At 49.1% G+C, this 16,656-nt stretch overlaps 1 protein-coding gene across 1 annotated transcript in view; it reads right to left on the bottom strand.

The window, feature by feature from the left end:
* The window catches only part of LOC114849151 (afadin-like), a 47,007-nt gene that overhangs the window by 14,077 nt on the left and 16,274 nt on the right, over positions 1–16,656 (bottom strand). The window contains 18 exon segments of the mRNA XM_041069400.2: positions 4,263–4,343; positions 5,786–5,892; positions 6,019–6,217; positions 6,328–6,471; positions 6,556–6,821; positions 6,914–7,008; positions 7,175–7,320; positions 9,004–9,024; positions 9,930–10,135; positions 10,555–10,622; positions 10,703–10,773; positions 11,079–11,148; positions 12,812–13,059; positions 13,133–13,227; positions 13,731–13,775; positions 14,890–15,036; positions 15,276–15,360; positions 16,294–16,451. Of these exon segments, the coding sequence (XP_040925334.2) occupies positions 4,263–4,343; positions 5,786–5,892; positions 6,019–6,217; positions 6,328–6,471; positions 6,556–6,821; positions 6,914–7,008; positions 7,175–7,320; positions 9,004–9,024; positions 9,930–10,135; positions 10,555–10,622; positions 10,703–10,773; positions 11,079–11,148; positions 12,812–13,059; positions 13,133–13,227; positions 13,731–13,775; positions 14,890–15,036; positions 15,276–15,360; positions 16,294–16,451 (2,252 nt within the window).

The raw sequence follows: 16,656 nt of genomic DNA, 5'->3' as shown, positions 1-16,656 counted from the left end.
GTGTGTAGTACCCACATCCTAGTGTGACATGCATCATTCCAGAAGACATAAATGCTGTGTGGTCCGATCCCGGCTCCAGTCCAGATTACCTTTAAACTAAATCCTTACTTTACCAGGTAGCAACAAAGGACTGAAACCAGAGACTAAACAGCAACAGCTGGAACCTCTGGGTGGTTCCTCTGAAGCTGGTTCACAGCGGAGCAAAGTGCTGCCGTGCTGTCGGGTACATCGCACGCTTTGCTTTAGCATCTTGACATGTTTATCCCCAGTCTGTAGACAACAGCTGAGCCAGAAGCATGAAAACTATTTCACAAACCCTCCATCGCAGACAAACTGGGCCAACCTAAATAAGAAGCCTCTCTTTATTCTAGGTCCAAATACATTCCTCTGGTTTAAATGCTCCAAAGAATAAAGGAAATCAGCCTCTGCACTGCTGCAGACTAAAACTACAGACACCTTTAATCATTTCCAGAGTGAATCCAGCTGCACAGACTCACTGCAGTACCTAGACATGAAGACAAGAGATTCTCATTGCTCACATCAGTCAAAGATAACAATATTTTCTACATCCTCCATTAGTCACCGATCCCTGTTCTAGTTTTAGAGTTAGTCAACCTCAGCAGACACAACATGCCTTCAAATTATTTGACCCACATTGTTTAAACTCTCTGGAGAACTGTGTGTACACTGTATATACAATAACGAGTCTGGATCCACACAGGCATGAATTTCCTGAGAGTGACATTAAGATGAGAGAAGAGCACTAAATCATCTTGACAGTTTGAAGTCTGTTGTGCATTAAAAGGACGTCTGTTCAAGACCGAGCCGCAGCCTCTTAGACGTGTATAGAAAAGGGCTCCAGAGACACTTGTGGGGTTTCCCCAGATCCCCCGAGGATATTCAGACGGACAGAGTGAGTTGAAGGGGTCCCACAGAGGCCATACCCTCAACGTCTGCTGCTGAAACGCTGGGACTCAGCAGAACAAGCACAAATGTTCACGTTGTTCACTGTGACCCTGCGTTAAAGGCGTTTGAATATAAGGCTGAGCAGAGTTATTAAATATCATACACACATCAGAATATAAAGCGTTTCAGACGGAGATGGATGTGTGACTTAAAGCAGAGCCACGATCTATAACAGGAGCTCCACATTACAACCCAACAGCTGGAACACCTGGGCAGCTTTACTGTTTACAGGACGGCTGTGCTCCTGGTAGCAACAGGCTGCTCCCCACCATGGCGTCATCAAAAAGCTGACAATGATGTTCCCATGAATCAGACCATCACAATGATGATGAGCAGGTTGTTTGTTGATGAGCACACAGATGAGCACATTCCAGTCAGTTTCTGAGGTCATCTGTGGCTGCACTTCACAAACCTGCCTCAGCGCGACAGTCAGCGTGATGGGGCGCTTTTCCTTTGAGCTACAGCATCGGAGCTTATGGGACGTGCAGGTCAACCTGCTGCCACTGAGGTTAAAACCACGTATGAATAAGAGGCTGGAGAAGACAGAGGTGCCACACGGGAATTTTCCATCATTGTGGTGGATTATAGTTGTTCTCTGACACTGGACGGTGGCCTAAAAACCTGAGTCAGACCTCCCAGCGCTGCCAGCAGCAACAGGCCAGTCACTACGAGAAGTTTGATGAAGGACAAAAACACGCTTGACCCAGGTCAGAGTTCAAAGGCAACGAGGACAAACAGCACAGGTTGAATGTGACGTAATGTCAAGAGTGTTTGAGCGTCTCAAAATTTACGGACACGACGGCGTCGCTGATATACTGGATTTCTTAAAACAAGCGCCAAGACATACAAAGATTCTCCCTCACACACCTCCTGCTCACGGTTCACAGGAAAGCCGGCGAGCGCGCTGAGGTACATCCTCCCATTGTTCCAGCCTCGCAGGGGAACCCTCCGACACCATTGTTCCAGCAGCTCTTCAGTATCAGCCAGAAAACAAACACCACAAATACTTCAAACACGCTGGGAACGAGTGCACGAGGAGCATTTTTAAGTTATGAATTCCCAAGCATCGCCTTTGTTACTTGAGACTTTTGAAGCTGGTTTGAAGTTCTCTCGTTCAGATTTCAGATTGCACCGTGCTGTAAACACACGTAGCTGCTTTAACTCTGAACACAGTGAATGTTCTGATAAACAGGCCGGAGGACAGAGTTTCCTCCTCTCCAGCTGGAAGCCGTCCGTAGGAAAGACAAACACCGACGTGGGGGTTTGATGCAGGACGTCAGCAGCACAGGATGCATGGACCCTACAGGTCCTACGGTGCCGGGCCCTGAGTCCATGTGTCCCCGTACGTGCCCTGTGTGACTTGGCTTAACCATTAACACTCTGAAGACAAACACGACGAGCCCGGAGGCCGTCGCACCGCAGGACGCTCCGTACACACAGCTGCCGCGTTACGCAACGCAGGCCGGGTGTTTACAGAGACAGCAGGTGAACAAAGACGTCCCAGCGTGAAGACGGCGCTGGGGAATCTCACCCATCCAGACAGGACCGGGTCACACACACCCATGTGCTCCAGCCCGTACACACCCTTCAAAACCGCACGCCGGAGACGAGTCTCGTCTCCCAGCTCGTTACCTCGTCTCTCCTGCCCACCACCGAAAACCACATGGTCTGCTGCTCGTCAGGGTCCAGACCGGTTCACAGCGGGACGCCTAGAGCGGGACACGCATGTAGAACCACCCACAAGCCTCAAAAAAGTCCTCTAGAGTCGCTCTCTGCACATCAGAACTCCTTTAATCAGTCCAGGACATTTGAAATGGGAGTAAAATCCAAAAATCCAGAAATGCCTCTAAAAACAGAATAGTGTCGCTGCAGAACGCTGTGTAGTGTCAGCATGTGGTTTTGTGAGTGGCAGCAGATGCAGGCAGAGCTCCAGACGCACAGTGAGCTGGGACGGAGCTGGTCAGACTGAGGTGGAGCTGCCGCGGCTCCACTAGGCAAATACCACACACACACTTATATAACAGGACGCGGCTCAGCCCAGTTCCGTGGCAGCTGCTTGGGAAAAGTCACTCTACCTGGCTTTCCTGTCCCACACACTAACCCGCCCTGCTCTCCAATAATAAACGGAGCGTGGAGGTTTCCTCAGTGGGTCCTTCCTCCCTAAACGCACACGCATGCACGGACACACACACGCACAAGCACACACCAGCACACACGCTTAGCAGGAAACGCTCTGGAGAGGGAGAGTCTCAGGAAACATATTGGTCTCACTGCCTCATGCACTTTTTCTTTTGGAGTTTATTCAAAAGATGCCAGATTCAGTTTACAGCTTTTAGTGCAGACTTGTATGACTGTTCAACAATTTCAACCCTTAGATGATTTGCATCCAATATCACTGATATCGGATTGTGATATTATTTCGTCCACCAGACGGCGCCACTGTGCAAAACATCAGCTTCTTAGACGACGATCATTTAATAAGCTCCCAGTTTGTTTGGAGTCTTAAATCAAGCAGTATGTTCTTGAGTCTTGAGTGTAAAATCATAATCTAACCAAACAATGCTCTCAGCTTTCCCCAGTTCCTCAGGCCATATAATTGAGTTCATACCAATTTGGCATTAGAAGCTACAAAAATCGAGTATGTTTGTTAAGTTTGCGCCAGACGTGAGTCAGGATTTATTTTTCCTGAGGCACTGAGGACAAGAACGTGGTGAAATGTTTAATTTACCCAAGTTTCTTCAATAAATCAGACGTGTGAACAAATATACACAGGGGCAGAAAGTGATCCACAACACACACACACACACACATCACCCAGCTCTCCAACTCCTACAGCAGCAACTCCTTCCAGCACTGATCCACGAGTTTCCCTGCAGAACTGCTGTTTAGTCTCTGCTCCGCTGTCAGACTCAACACTGAGAGCAGCCTATTTAAAACAGCCTGTCGTTCCGCCTCACACAGACACACACAACACACGCCGTCTCCACAGCCAAGATGAAAACATTTTTATTTTTGGACTTCCTGTCAAAAATATACGCTCATCCCTTAAAGTAAGAAAAACTATATGACTTGTGCCTCAAAAGACAAGTTCACTGAGAAAAAGTTTCTTAAAAAGTTCCAACAAATCCCAGATCTGCTGGATTTTGGGTGAACCTACAGTGTAACACGCACAGTAACACGCACGCACAGTAACACGCACGCACAGTAACACGCACGCACAGTAACACACACGCACAGTAACACACAGTACACACACACACACAGTAACACACAGTAACACACACACACACCCTTACCTTGGCGGCAACGATGCTCAGGCCCATGCCGTTGTGCTTCTTCAGCGTTACCGTGACAACCTCTGGCTCTTTCCTCATTGGCTACAAGAAGAGATGGACAGAAAAAAGGAAGCTGTGAGTGAGGATGAAACCTCTTCGACCGATCTGTAACAGGGTCTGGGCACCGATGCACAACCGTCCGCTAGCGTGTTCCCTCGGTTTGCTTCTCAAACATCACCAGCGAAAATAAGGAGTAAAAAAAAAAAAAAAAAAAAAAAAAAAAAGGGAGGGATGAGAAGAAGTGAGAGAAGGAATGAAGGAGGGATAGAGGGGAAAAAGGGAAGACCACAGAGGAACCTGTGGTTGCTGGAATAGAGTCAAGAATGAAAACCACATTGTGGATACCCATACAAAGTCATACACACACGACGGCTGAGGAGGGCTGGGTGGGGAGGGAGAAACAAAGAAAGAGAGAGAGCTACCAGGGTTTCCCACATCACCAATACACACACTGGCTAAAGTCTCCAAAGTAAATAGAGTCATGCCAGGTCTGTACAGCACGTCTGCACCATCTATTTGTGTGACGCTACAACCGCCTCCACGGTGACAGCGACATCGAAAATAAGCAACAAACTATGTCATTACTACCGAAGCACAGATGCCCATGTGATGCACGAGCGCTACAGATAAGCCAGACCACACCCTCCGCTGACTAGCTGCACACACCACTAATCAGGAGTGTGTGCATGTGTTTGAGAGAGACGCCTGCATTATGTCGAGACAACAGTCATGTAATAGTAGAGGAGGGATAAACAGAGCAATTACAGAGGAAGTGGATGTATGAAAGAGTGTGTGTGTGTGTGTGTGTGTGTGTGTGTGTGTGTGTGTGTGTGTGTGTGTGTGTGTGTGTGTGTGTGTGTGTGTGTGTGTGTGTGTGTGTGTGTGTGTGTGTGATCCAAAGAAGTCTGTCATTTACCGCTCAGGCTTGCTAACTAACGCTGCAGCGATTGGTGTTGATTAAATAGCGTGCGTGCAAAAAACTAAATTGTCTTTTCTGAAGTCACTAATCACTGCTTTTCACTTTGAGACCACACACAATCTGAATCAAAGCAACGTCTAAGTTTAAACCTTTTCTAAAAATAGTCAAATGTTCGTTGTGCTGTTAAATTGTCTCCTGTTGAGGAATTTTACCTTTTTTAGTTCGTGTTTCACCTCATGTCTACGCTACTGGAATTCCAGCATGATCTCTAATAACTCTGGTAAATCCAGCATAATTTCCATCTGCATCATTCAGCAGAGTGCTCTGACAGCTGGACTGGAGCGATGTCTCTATTTCGCCTCCTGATGCTGCTGCGCTCTGAAAACCTGGAGCTGCTCTTATGTGATCGGACTCGTCTGTCGCTCAAAGGCTGCGTGTCCTCACTCTGCTCAGCCTCAGCTGTCACATCTACTGCAGCTTCTGTGAGTCAGCAACGCAGAGGCCCCTCGGCCAGCTTCACCTGGGATGCGCCTGAAGACACATGGTGGCTGCGTTAGCGACCTACCATCTCAGCGCTGTCAATGGCGGAGAAGTGGCTGTCACAGTCGGCTCCTTCAAAGTGGACAGTCCAGGTACCAGGCGAGCGGGGATGTGGGATCAATCGACAGAAACCTGTTCACGAAAAATTTTTTTGATATTAGTTCACATTTACAGGAAATGAAAAATAATGTATTTTCTGTACCTGATGCACAAACTACAGACACGCAGCCTAAAGACATCTTCAATAAACTCCCTCACCTCTCTGCAGCAGTGGCTCCAGAAAGTCCTGCAGGCCATTAGGGAGGCTCCGCACCACATCACAGGAGTAGCCGTCTTCAGGGAGGAGGAAAGGCAGCTGGAGGTCTGGGTCCTCCTCCAGCTGAACCTCTCTCCCGTCGCTCCTCGCCAGCTCATCCGCAGTGTTTTCTGCCACTGCCACCACGTGGTCTATGAGCTCCTGCACACAAAAACACACGCCATGCAACCAAAACAGGATAGTTACATTCACCAGAACCTGTGTTTACCCCACAATGTTACAGCCTTGAAGGTGGTAAACGTTTGTCTTACAGGCGGGATGGGAGGCTCCTCTGGAGCACAGTGGTAATTGGTCATGAGGGCGTTCAGCTGCAGGGAGTTAAGCTTGAAGCAGGTGTTATGGATGTTCTGCACATCCTGCATGGAGTATTTGTCCATGGTCAGGAGGGTGGTGGCCTGAAAACAGAGGCAAACCCATGTGTGTGTGTTTCAGCTGGTTTTCATGGCACACGGTTCTCTGGAGGAGTCCCATGGTCTCACCTGCACTATTCGACTGAGGTGGCAGTCAGCAGCCAGCTCCAGACCCTGCTTCTCAGCCCAGGCCTCGATGTGGCTGAGCTGCTGCCGGAGGATGGCGCCCCAGTAGTGACAGCACAGCCCCGACTCCGTGTCCGTCACCAGCTTGTTGAACAGCCACATGTTGATGAAGTGGAAGAGCTGCGAGAAGAGCTGGATGGTGAGCGCGGCGTTGACCCGACACCGCCTCAGCAGAGACATGGCTCCTGTCAGGGTGTGTAGGACGTCCTCTGCACGAGACGCAAGTAGAACAAGGGTTATTCTGCAGTCAAGGCAGTTCAGATGGTGTGAAAGTCCACATCCTCCCAGGTGTGTGTCTTACCGATCTTGGGCCTCTGTGGATTGTGTTCCTCTGGGTCGTCCAGGAAGGCAGGCATGTAGTTGTTCAGATCAGCCTGGAGACAGTGGACCAGGTACCTGAAGCCAAATATGACATCTCATCAGACAGCAAACCTCCATAAACCACAAAGGTCCTAAATACTAACTGAGCATCACAAAAATTAACTTTGCATGACACAGCCTGAAATACATTAGAGCTTCCATTACACAGAATTTTATCACCATCTTCCTCATTCAGACTGACTTGAAAGCCATCTGCACCAGATGGGCGAGGATGTCCTGCGCGTCCAGTGTGATGCGACTCAGGTCTCTGTCCTGCTTGATGAAGTTGAGCAGCTCCGAGGCGTTGGCCATCCAGAAAGCCAGAGCTCCTGCGATGTTCTTCTGCTTCTGTAACATACAATACAGCCACGAACAGGACAAGAAAAACAAACATGGAGGAAGTTAGAGCGGCAGGAAGCAGTGGAGAGGGAATTGGTTGGAGGTTGAAGAGGGGTTTCTGTTTGAGTAGCAGCCAGAAGGAGCAGTTACTTAGGGATAGACTCACGCCCTGCCCTCCTGCCCTCCTGCCCCCTCCTCTAAGCCACCTGATGCCCCGAAGCACAGTGGTCAGCGCTGTCACGTGAGTCAATCTTTATTTCTCCACATCCTTTAAACTATGGGAGTAGAGACATGAGTGACAACTCTTCCAGACACCTTCATCTACCAGGTCACCAGACACTCGTCTCCTCCACTAGGCACCTTTTGCTTCTATGATCAATCCAGTGTTTAGTCTGTAGAAGTTCAATGTGCTGAATGTGTCTACAGCCTAAAAGACCGTTTGTGGCACAAAGACCAACAGGAAGGATGGAGCTCAGTGTCTGATGAGCTGATTGGTTAATGTTGCTGCCAATCACCGAGGGAGGAAGGTGCACAGCTGACTCCCCTGGACTCATCTATCCCCGCTGAGAGAAAACATAAAACAAATCAAACAAAAAGACCCTTCATTCAGAACAGCCAGAGGATGAGAGATGGAGCCGAGAGCATCCAAAATGAAACAAGACGTTAAAACATGTAAACACAGACGCATGGCGGGACATTAAACAAACGTCCAAACAGACAAATGAAGCAGGAGCTCTGAGGACGGCGCCTCGTCTCAGCCACACTGTTGAGTAGGAGAAGCAGGATGTGATGTCACGCAACGGGCGCCAGAAGTAAAGATGGAGCAACCATGGAAGAGAGTGGCAGCTTTGGTTTCGCGCTGCAGCTTTTGTTTGTTTGTTTGTTTGTTTGTTTTAGTACCAGGCAGGTCCAGGAAGCTGAATGGAATTAGTTGGGCTGATGTTGCTGTTGTTGCTTAGTTTTCCAGCTGTGGGTGGGACAAATAATCATGGCTCTGTTTGACATATCTGTTAGAATGGAGGAAAAGAAGCAGCAGCAACACTGAAGGGCTGGTCAAAGAAGGAGAGAGAGAGAGAGAGAGAGAGGGGGGGGGGGGGGGGGGGAGAGAGAGTAGAGAGAAAAAGAGAGAGAGAGAGAGAGAGCGAGAGAGAGAGCGAGAGAAGGCAAAAGGCAGAGGTTAAAAGAAGGCGGCCGAGAGGCACAAACAGGTTGGGCGACAGGTTGCATCTATCTATTGTCTGTGTCTATTTTAGGAACAACAAAGAACGATCAGACAGCGCTGCAAGGTCTCAATTATAAATATCAAACGTGGAGTATATGGTTACGCTCCCACAGACATTAAATGGTGATTTGCTCTTTCAAAAGAGAATATTTATTCCGGCAGCATTAGTTTATATGAGCTGCTGCATTCAGGGACACTGCATAGATCCAGTTGTTTAATATTAGTCTTATCTGTTGAATGTTTGTTCTTCAGTGAGCCAATAGGTCTGGTATGATATTTATTAGATGGGTTTTATGCTTCATTTAGTTGAAACCAAACTATACAAACATTAGGATGCTTTGTGCATTATATGTTTACCCGTATCGCCCAAACCAAGAAACAAAGAGATAAGAAGTAAAGGAAGAGTGAGTACGTGAGAGGTAGAGAGGTCTGTAGCAGCCGTATCATGGTGTGCTATTGTGCTATCCTACCTGATCCCCTTCAGGAATCTCCTGGATGGAAAGAAGAGGAGGAGGAGGAGGAAGAGGAGGAAGAGGACACATTCACAGGACAGAAAGAAAACACGTCAACAGCTACAGTATGGACACGGCCACGTAACACACGCACGCACGCACACACACGCACGCACGCACACACGCCCGCACACACGCACGCACGCACACGCCCCACACACCGCACGCACACACACACGCGCACACACGCGCACACACGCACGCACACGCACGCACGCCCACACACACACACGCCCACACACGCACGCACGCGCACACGCACACACGGTTCAGTGTAAAGCCTTAACTGATGGAGCTCAGCTGAAACCACATCTGATTAACAGAACGTTACATCATGAGAAAGTTAAGATGTCACGCGTCACCAACTACACCCCTGTTTAAAGGACACACTTTTTCCAGAACTGAACAATCAGAACCTAGGAACCAGAAAGGAATGAACTAAATTGTGAGCTTCTCTGTTGTGTTGCAAGTGAAGAGGCTAATGATGCACTGAGCCTTGGTAAGAGTCTTTAAACTGTCTGATGGGACAACTTTTACATATTTGCTAATGAACTGTGTTAAAGTGAAGAGAAGACCCCAGCTTTCATGTGCATTGTTGTCTACATGTCTCTGTTTACACTGCTTTACTTCAACACAAACACAAGACGAACTGGTACATGTGACATAACTGTGGAGAGAACGCTGCAAAAAAAAAAAAAAAAAACGCAAAATAAACACGTTACAACTGCCACAAAGGTAGTTTGTAAGAATTGAGTCGGTGGGGAAAAAAAACAACATCCCAAAATGGCCACGTTTAAACAGCAGCGTCATAACGGAGAACGGCAGCATCAGTGAGAGCACCTTCAAAATCACAGCACACAGAGTAGAAGAGCAGCACAACTCACCTGGATGACTCCCTCCATCATGCTCACCATCTTGTTAATGATGGCGATGACCTTGTGCGTCCTCTCGGACGGCGACATGTCGGGTCGGTAGGACGGCGACAGGATGTAGCGGCAGGCCATGTACAGGACGTAGGTGGGCGAGAGCTTGAAGTGGACCGTGGAGCTGTTGGTGTAGTTGATGATGGCGGAGAGGAAGGTGTCTTCAGCTGGTCGGACACAAAGTGGCACCGTTAGACACCTGTCGCTGATGAATAAGTAAGTCTAGGCTGAGCCCAGCTGTGGGATCAGTTCAGCAGCGAACAGCCGCCTGTGAAACCCCGCGGGGGGTCCCAGCGTTCTGTGGCTGAGGGGCACTTTCTCCAGTGTGTCGTAAAAGTGTTCTGCTGCTACGGCCAAAAAAAAACAGATGATCTCATAACGCTGAACGTGTACTGGACCGGACGTACGAGGTAGAGAGAGGCAGACACACACACACACGCGCACACGCACACACACGCGCACACGCACACACCTACACGCGCACACCTACACGCGCACACCTACACGCGCACACCTACACGCGCACACCTACACGCGCACACCTACACGCGCACACCTACACGCGTACACACACGCACACACTTACAGTTGTCTCTGAACTCAATGCTGGCTGGCAAAGTCAGTTCACTTCTGTCTGCTGAAATATCCTGAGATCTGACGAGAGAAAACAACCACCATGAGGAAGAAGATGTAGCGACGGAGTAAAGAGGTGAAAATGAGGAAGCGTCTCTGACCGGATGTCCTGCTGCTCTCCTCTGATTATGGGTTTCACCATCCCTCGCTCCATTTCCAGCTTCCCTGAGCTCTGCACACAGAACACCCTTTTTTTATTTCTTCTTTTTCTGTAAGCTGCTTGGAATTAAAGTAGCTGCCACATGATGAAATGTAGATGTGTCATAATCATGGAAAGAATCAGGAAAGAGAAGCAGCAGGGGGCGAGCGGGAGCGTCCTCACTGTTTTCCTGCTGCTTCTCCTGCTGGTGTTAAATCAACACCTTCCTGCAGCTTTTGCGTGATAGCGACATGAAACTGTGACATTAGACTATTTCTGAAAATACAGTCATGTTAAAGTAAGGTGGACATTTCAAAGCTCTGCAAATACACCTTTACCTTGCTGGTGGGAAGGGCAGAGCCACTGTGGACGTCTCCGTGAAGGTCGAAGGTGGTTTCAGGTACGCTGCTGCAGCACAGACACAGACAGAGCTTTAGGAACAGTTCACCGACGGCCGACTCCTCATCTCTGATAAGAGCTCAGAGTTAATCCACAATCGCTCACACAAGCCCCGCCCCCTCCACACACACACACACACACAGACACACACAGACACACACACACAGACACACACACAGACACACACACACACACACACAGACACACACACACACAGAGCTGGATCAGATATGACTCACTAACACATGCACACAACTGTTTGCTTTGTACACATGCACACTGTTACGTAACAGTTCAATTAGATATAGGGAGGCAGCGGATGCAGCGCTGACGGGACTCTGAGCGGCCGTGTGTGCGTCTGAGTGACAGTAATTGAGTGTGACAGCAGTCGGGTCTAAAAGGCAGGCTCCGGCTTTTCACGGCGGACACGATGGAGGGGCATCAATGTCAAACAGACAGCCGACACCAACATAAACACACAAAGCTCTTTGTCATGTACACAATGACAAGACGGTGCAACCACCAGCAGCAGGACTATTTACCAGGAAATACACGGCAGCTTCAGACTTTAAATACTGCTGACAGACCAAACCTGGCTCCGTGCAGCCCCCGTCCAACAAATCTGTGGCTCTGATCAGCCTAAACAGCCTGATGTGTCTCCAGCTTAACTGCAGGTATCCTGCGAGGTTTGTGCAGGGAAACGCTGGAAAGCAGCCCAGAGGCCCATCATCAGACTCATGTTCCAAAGCGAGGTGATGCTGAGCGGCACAAAGCAACAGCTGGTGATAATGGAGCTCAGCCCGTGACGCTAAGACTCCCCAGAAAAACAACATCAGGGCTCGTTTGGGACGTTTTTAAATTGAATCGTGCTACAAAACACAATGTAATGTGTTTAAAGTGATGAAAGTCAGAAAACCCATGACTGCAGATACACAACAGTAAACACTGCAGTAAATGGCAACGCTCACCATTTCCACCCCACCCACCACATGGCTTAGGGTTACTTCTAATTGAAAAGATGTCTGACGAGAAGCTGTAAAATACACCAGGGTCCAATTTTTCTCCGTGTGCAGTGATTTGCTTGCTGAGATCTATGAGTGATGGGGATTGTGTTCACAGCATGCGGTAGACTATACACCTTGCTCTGGGGTTGATAGAGTTCGGTCCCACCAGGTTAAAGGCATCTGAGTGAACAGATTCTTGCAGAAACACATACAGTCGTCATTTACGGAGCTGGTTTACTTACGACACTCTTCTTTCCCTTTTTTCAGTGTTATTCATCCACCGAGCTGCTCAAACCCCCTTCTGTTGTCCACTCATCCTTAACTTTGTCACACGCTCCTCTCTCTTCCCGTCTCGTGTGCTTCTCTCGCTCATCGCTGTTAGTGTGAGGCCACACCCAGCACCACGCTGATTAGATTAGAGGGCAAGCTGCCTGCCATAACCTAGACCTCCACTGGCTCCTAATTCAGTCCATGCGTCCAACCGCACTCCCTTCCCTCCCCCTCCTCCTTTTCATCTGTCGCTCTGCCTGCCAAGTCCAAACCTCAAGCTTCCCTCCATTCATCTGCCATAACGCCCTCTTCTTGAATTCTGTTAGGACACGATAAAGATGGAGAACGAAAGCAGAGGAGTGAGTCGATCTAGAGGTGAGGACGTCTCTTTCCCTCACCCAGACTTGTTCCGGCTCCTCATCATGGCTGGTTCCCTCTTCCCGGCCTGGTCGAACATTGGGTCCACAAACTTGAAGACGTGCGCGGAGCCAAACTGGAGGGTGGAGCCCGGACGCAGCACCGTGGTCTCAGTGACGCGCTGTCCGTCCACGAAGGTGTCGGCGTCGGGGCCGTGCGGCGTCACGGTCACCATGCCTTCACTGTGCATGAGGTTGCAGTGATGGGGGAGAATCCCGGGGCCGAGCAGCTGGAGACAAACAGCAGGCCCTTCAGAGGAGCGGGCTGCAGAAGCGTTGCTGTGGTCTGGCCGCTGTGCTCACCTGAATAGCGCCGTCCTCTGTGCAGTCTGAGCCAACCTCAGTGATGCTGTGTTGAAGCCGGTACAGCTTGGGCTTGTCCCGAGAGTCAGACCCGTCTGGACAAACACAGACAGACAGACGGACGTAGACCGGGCAGAGCAGCGCGCTCATTCAGTTCAAACCATTCACACACACACACACACACACACACACACACACACACACACACACACACACACACACACACTTCCAACCACTCACAGCTGACTGGACACAATCAATGCATCCATATAAACTGGTGTACAACAGGAGACACGCTGTTAATGATCGCAGCCGGGGAGCAATTATTGATTATTCAGCAATTATTAGTAAAAGCAAAGCGGTGCATTAGTTTGTTGAAGGAGAAAGCAAATGTCATTTAAAAACAAGCCCGGGAGTTTGGCCTTTTACAGAAGTGTTTAAATGCTTCTGTGCTTTGAGCCGCCACCGCTGTTACATTCTAACAGGGCGGACGTGTTTGAATATCATCAGCCAAAACGTGAGTCGGGGGTCGCTGCACCCTCCGCCGCCATCCGCTCAGCCTCAGACAGACACACAGGAGGTGTGGTGGGGTCGTTACCTTCATGGTGCCGATAGGCGTAGTAGGCATAGTGATTCCCTCGCCCTAGGCAGACAGGCAGGCGGGTGCAGAGGTAGGAGGACACATGCACAAGGCCACACACCCACACCCACACCATGCCATAAGGAGGTGGGGAAGAGAACAGACAAAGCAGAGGGTGAAAATGCAGCAAGAAGGAAGGCAGCAGTTCTGTGTTAACCTGAAAACCGCATAGAGCCGAACACACAAACACATTTTACAGTCATTAGTTTCATTAGTGTGCTCAGGTTTGAGTTAAAGACTTCTTCTGCGGTCACTGAGGAGAAGCAGTGCAGTCGAACACAAGTACTAATGGGCAGTCATCCAACTTTACAGCCTGCAGATCCCAGTCCTAAGTCTCACACACTCAGAAGCAGAGGTTTTGCCTAAATTGGTTATCAAAGATAGAAATCTCACACACACACACACACACACACACAGACACAGACCCACACAGACCCAGTAACCAACGTTAAGAAAAGAAACCAAGAGGATTTCCCCTTCTGGCAGCTTTCTACAAACAGAGACCGACCGACCTGCCACTGAAGGAAGCAGAGGTGTTAGTTAGTACATTCCTGACAGACCAGCAGGTGCGTTAAGGCCATGAGGGGGTAAGAGACAAAGACAAGGACCAGTAGAAACAAGCTGTTTACGGGGCGGCTGACTGATGGCAGGACTCAGGTCTATTGTGTACTACTTATAACAGATCGGCGCCGGGACATCTACTGCATTCTGCCTGATACACACTTACTGTTTCCAGGTTCTTAAAAGCATCCTCTTCTCTCTCTCCACTAACATGATGTATAGGTATAATTAGTTTGGTTATGTGCATTTAAGCGGTGATGTCTGGATCACAGAGCAACTTTTAGCTCATTTAATGAGTCTTAAGCTCTTTTTTGCACCTGCTGCTATACTGCACCCTGCTGGCCACTGGCTGTCATTACATCCTAGCCTCTGCTACGTCTATTTCCACCATCACATCCGTGTGACAAGACATTGGCAGGACTTCCACTGAGGCTGTTTGTGGCTCAGTGACAGAGATCAACACTGTCAACAAGCGCCCACGCTCCTGCTGTGTGTGTGTGAGTGTGTGTGTGTGTGTGTGTGTGTGTGTGTGTGTGTGTGTGTGCGTGTGCTGTACCTGGACTCAGCTCCACCAGATAAGGCAGTTTCTCAGGAGGCAGGGAGCTGCTGCCGTCCTTCCCTCTGAAGCCCTTGTCGTCCACTTTCCTTCCCTTCCTCGCCTGGTAGTCAGGCGGTCTCTTCTTCAGCTGGAACACTAGTGCCTCTGAAAGAGGGTCAAACACAAAACATCTTCAACTGATGACTAGAAGATTCTGGAGTTAAACTGTCAATTAAAAGGGCCAATATCAAAGCTATTGTAGTATCTGTAACCTAACAAAAGGGGGCAGTATCTACCAAGAAAAGAGGAACTACAGTGCAAAAATGACCTGCATCAGATTCTACTCATTTAACCCTAAAAGGCTTCATTCGTTTGGTTCCAGTTTTACAGTGCGTGTTGTTCACCTCTGTCATTGGGCCAGTCTCTGAGGATCTGCAGCGGACACTCGTTATCATCCAGAATCACCTCTTTGCTCGACTTATCATCCTGCTGTAAAGAAAGAGACCAGAGCAGCAGTCAGTTTCACAAGAACAAACACGTTTAAGATCAGAAGCTCCTTGATCCTAAACCCCAAATTTACCTCATTAGTTTTAATGGTTAAAGTGACAGTTAAAATAGTTATAGGCACCAGCTGATCAGCTACTCGGTGGTATAGTGGTGCATGCTCATCATCAAATTGCAGCTGACTGTGAGCAGTGTGTGTGTGTGTGTGTGTCTTCAACTGCACTGGTAGCGGGAGCAACAGTTATTTCCCATGATTGGTCATAGCCAGAGTCCATCTAAGAGGAGAGACATGGCAGAAGCTGCGGGGAGGTCGGCCAAGTTCACCGTCCACACGCGTGCACGTCGACACAGACGGGGAGCATCTGCTGCGACAGCGCTCCGTCTGAGAGCAATTCAGCCACATTCCTCCCAAAGGTCGCGTGTGCCAAGCAGCTTCAATCTGCCAGTCTGGTGAAGAGCGCACGCACGCGTGTGAGCGTGACCTTGGCTGTCCTCTCCAGAGCCCGTCAGAAGGATGCCGGCGTTGTTTAATGACTGCGAGGGAAGATCACGGTGGTGGAGACTAGAAACGACCGGTGGATTCGGAGCAGACCGAAATAAACGTGATGAAGTGAAAAGCACTTTTAATCGCTCCCTGTGTCAATGGGACTCAGGCCAGCGGAAGATAACATGACTTATCTTAACTTCAGGTTCCGCAGAACATTTGTAACAAATTAATAAAACTACAAATCACCAGTTTGTATTGTACTGAGGCTGTGGAAAAGACGGTTGAGAACGATCAGGCTAAAGGGACAGATGACTGAGGGAAACAAATCTTCCAGATCTCTAAAACCATGGTTATGTTGATTATTTTCTCTGTACCAAGAACGTTGTGTTGTGTAGCTGTGACAAAGGAGCTGGGACGCCCGCACACTTTACCCGAGCAATGCAGTACTCTCTGGGGTTCTCCTTCTCCAGGCCGTACTTCTCCAACGCCTCCGCCACAGCGAAGTCGGCCGTGTCTCTTGTGGAGAGCAGGATGGTCTTGTAGGGGATGTTGGGCTTCAGGCTGTCTGCATAGATCCGCAAAGTACCTCCTTTGGATGGGGATAGGATGGGACACGCTGTTAGCAGCTGCACCCAGCTGACGCAAAGTTAAACAAACACTGAGGTCGCTCCCTGCTCACAAAATGTATAGAACTTTACAGCAAACTTTTATCTGCGATGCGTCACCTCAGTAAACCCCACAAGGGAGGTGTCCACAAACCGAAGAGGATTTTTAGACGCGTTACATAAAACGAG

Source organism: Betta splendens, chromosome 24 (assembly GCF_900634795.4).
Source record: "Betta splendens chromosome 24, fBetSpl5.4, whole genome shotgun sequence".
Classification (NCBI taxonomy): Eukaryota; Metazoa; Chordata; class Actinopteri; order Anabantiformes; family Osphronemidae; genus Betta; species Betta splendens.
This window is presented reverse-complemented; position numbering and strand designations above follow the sequence as displayed.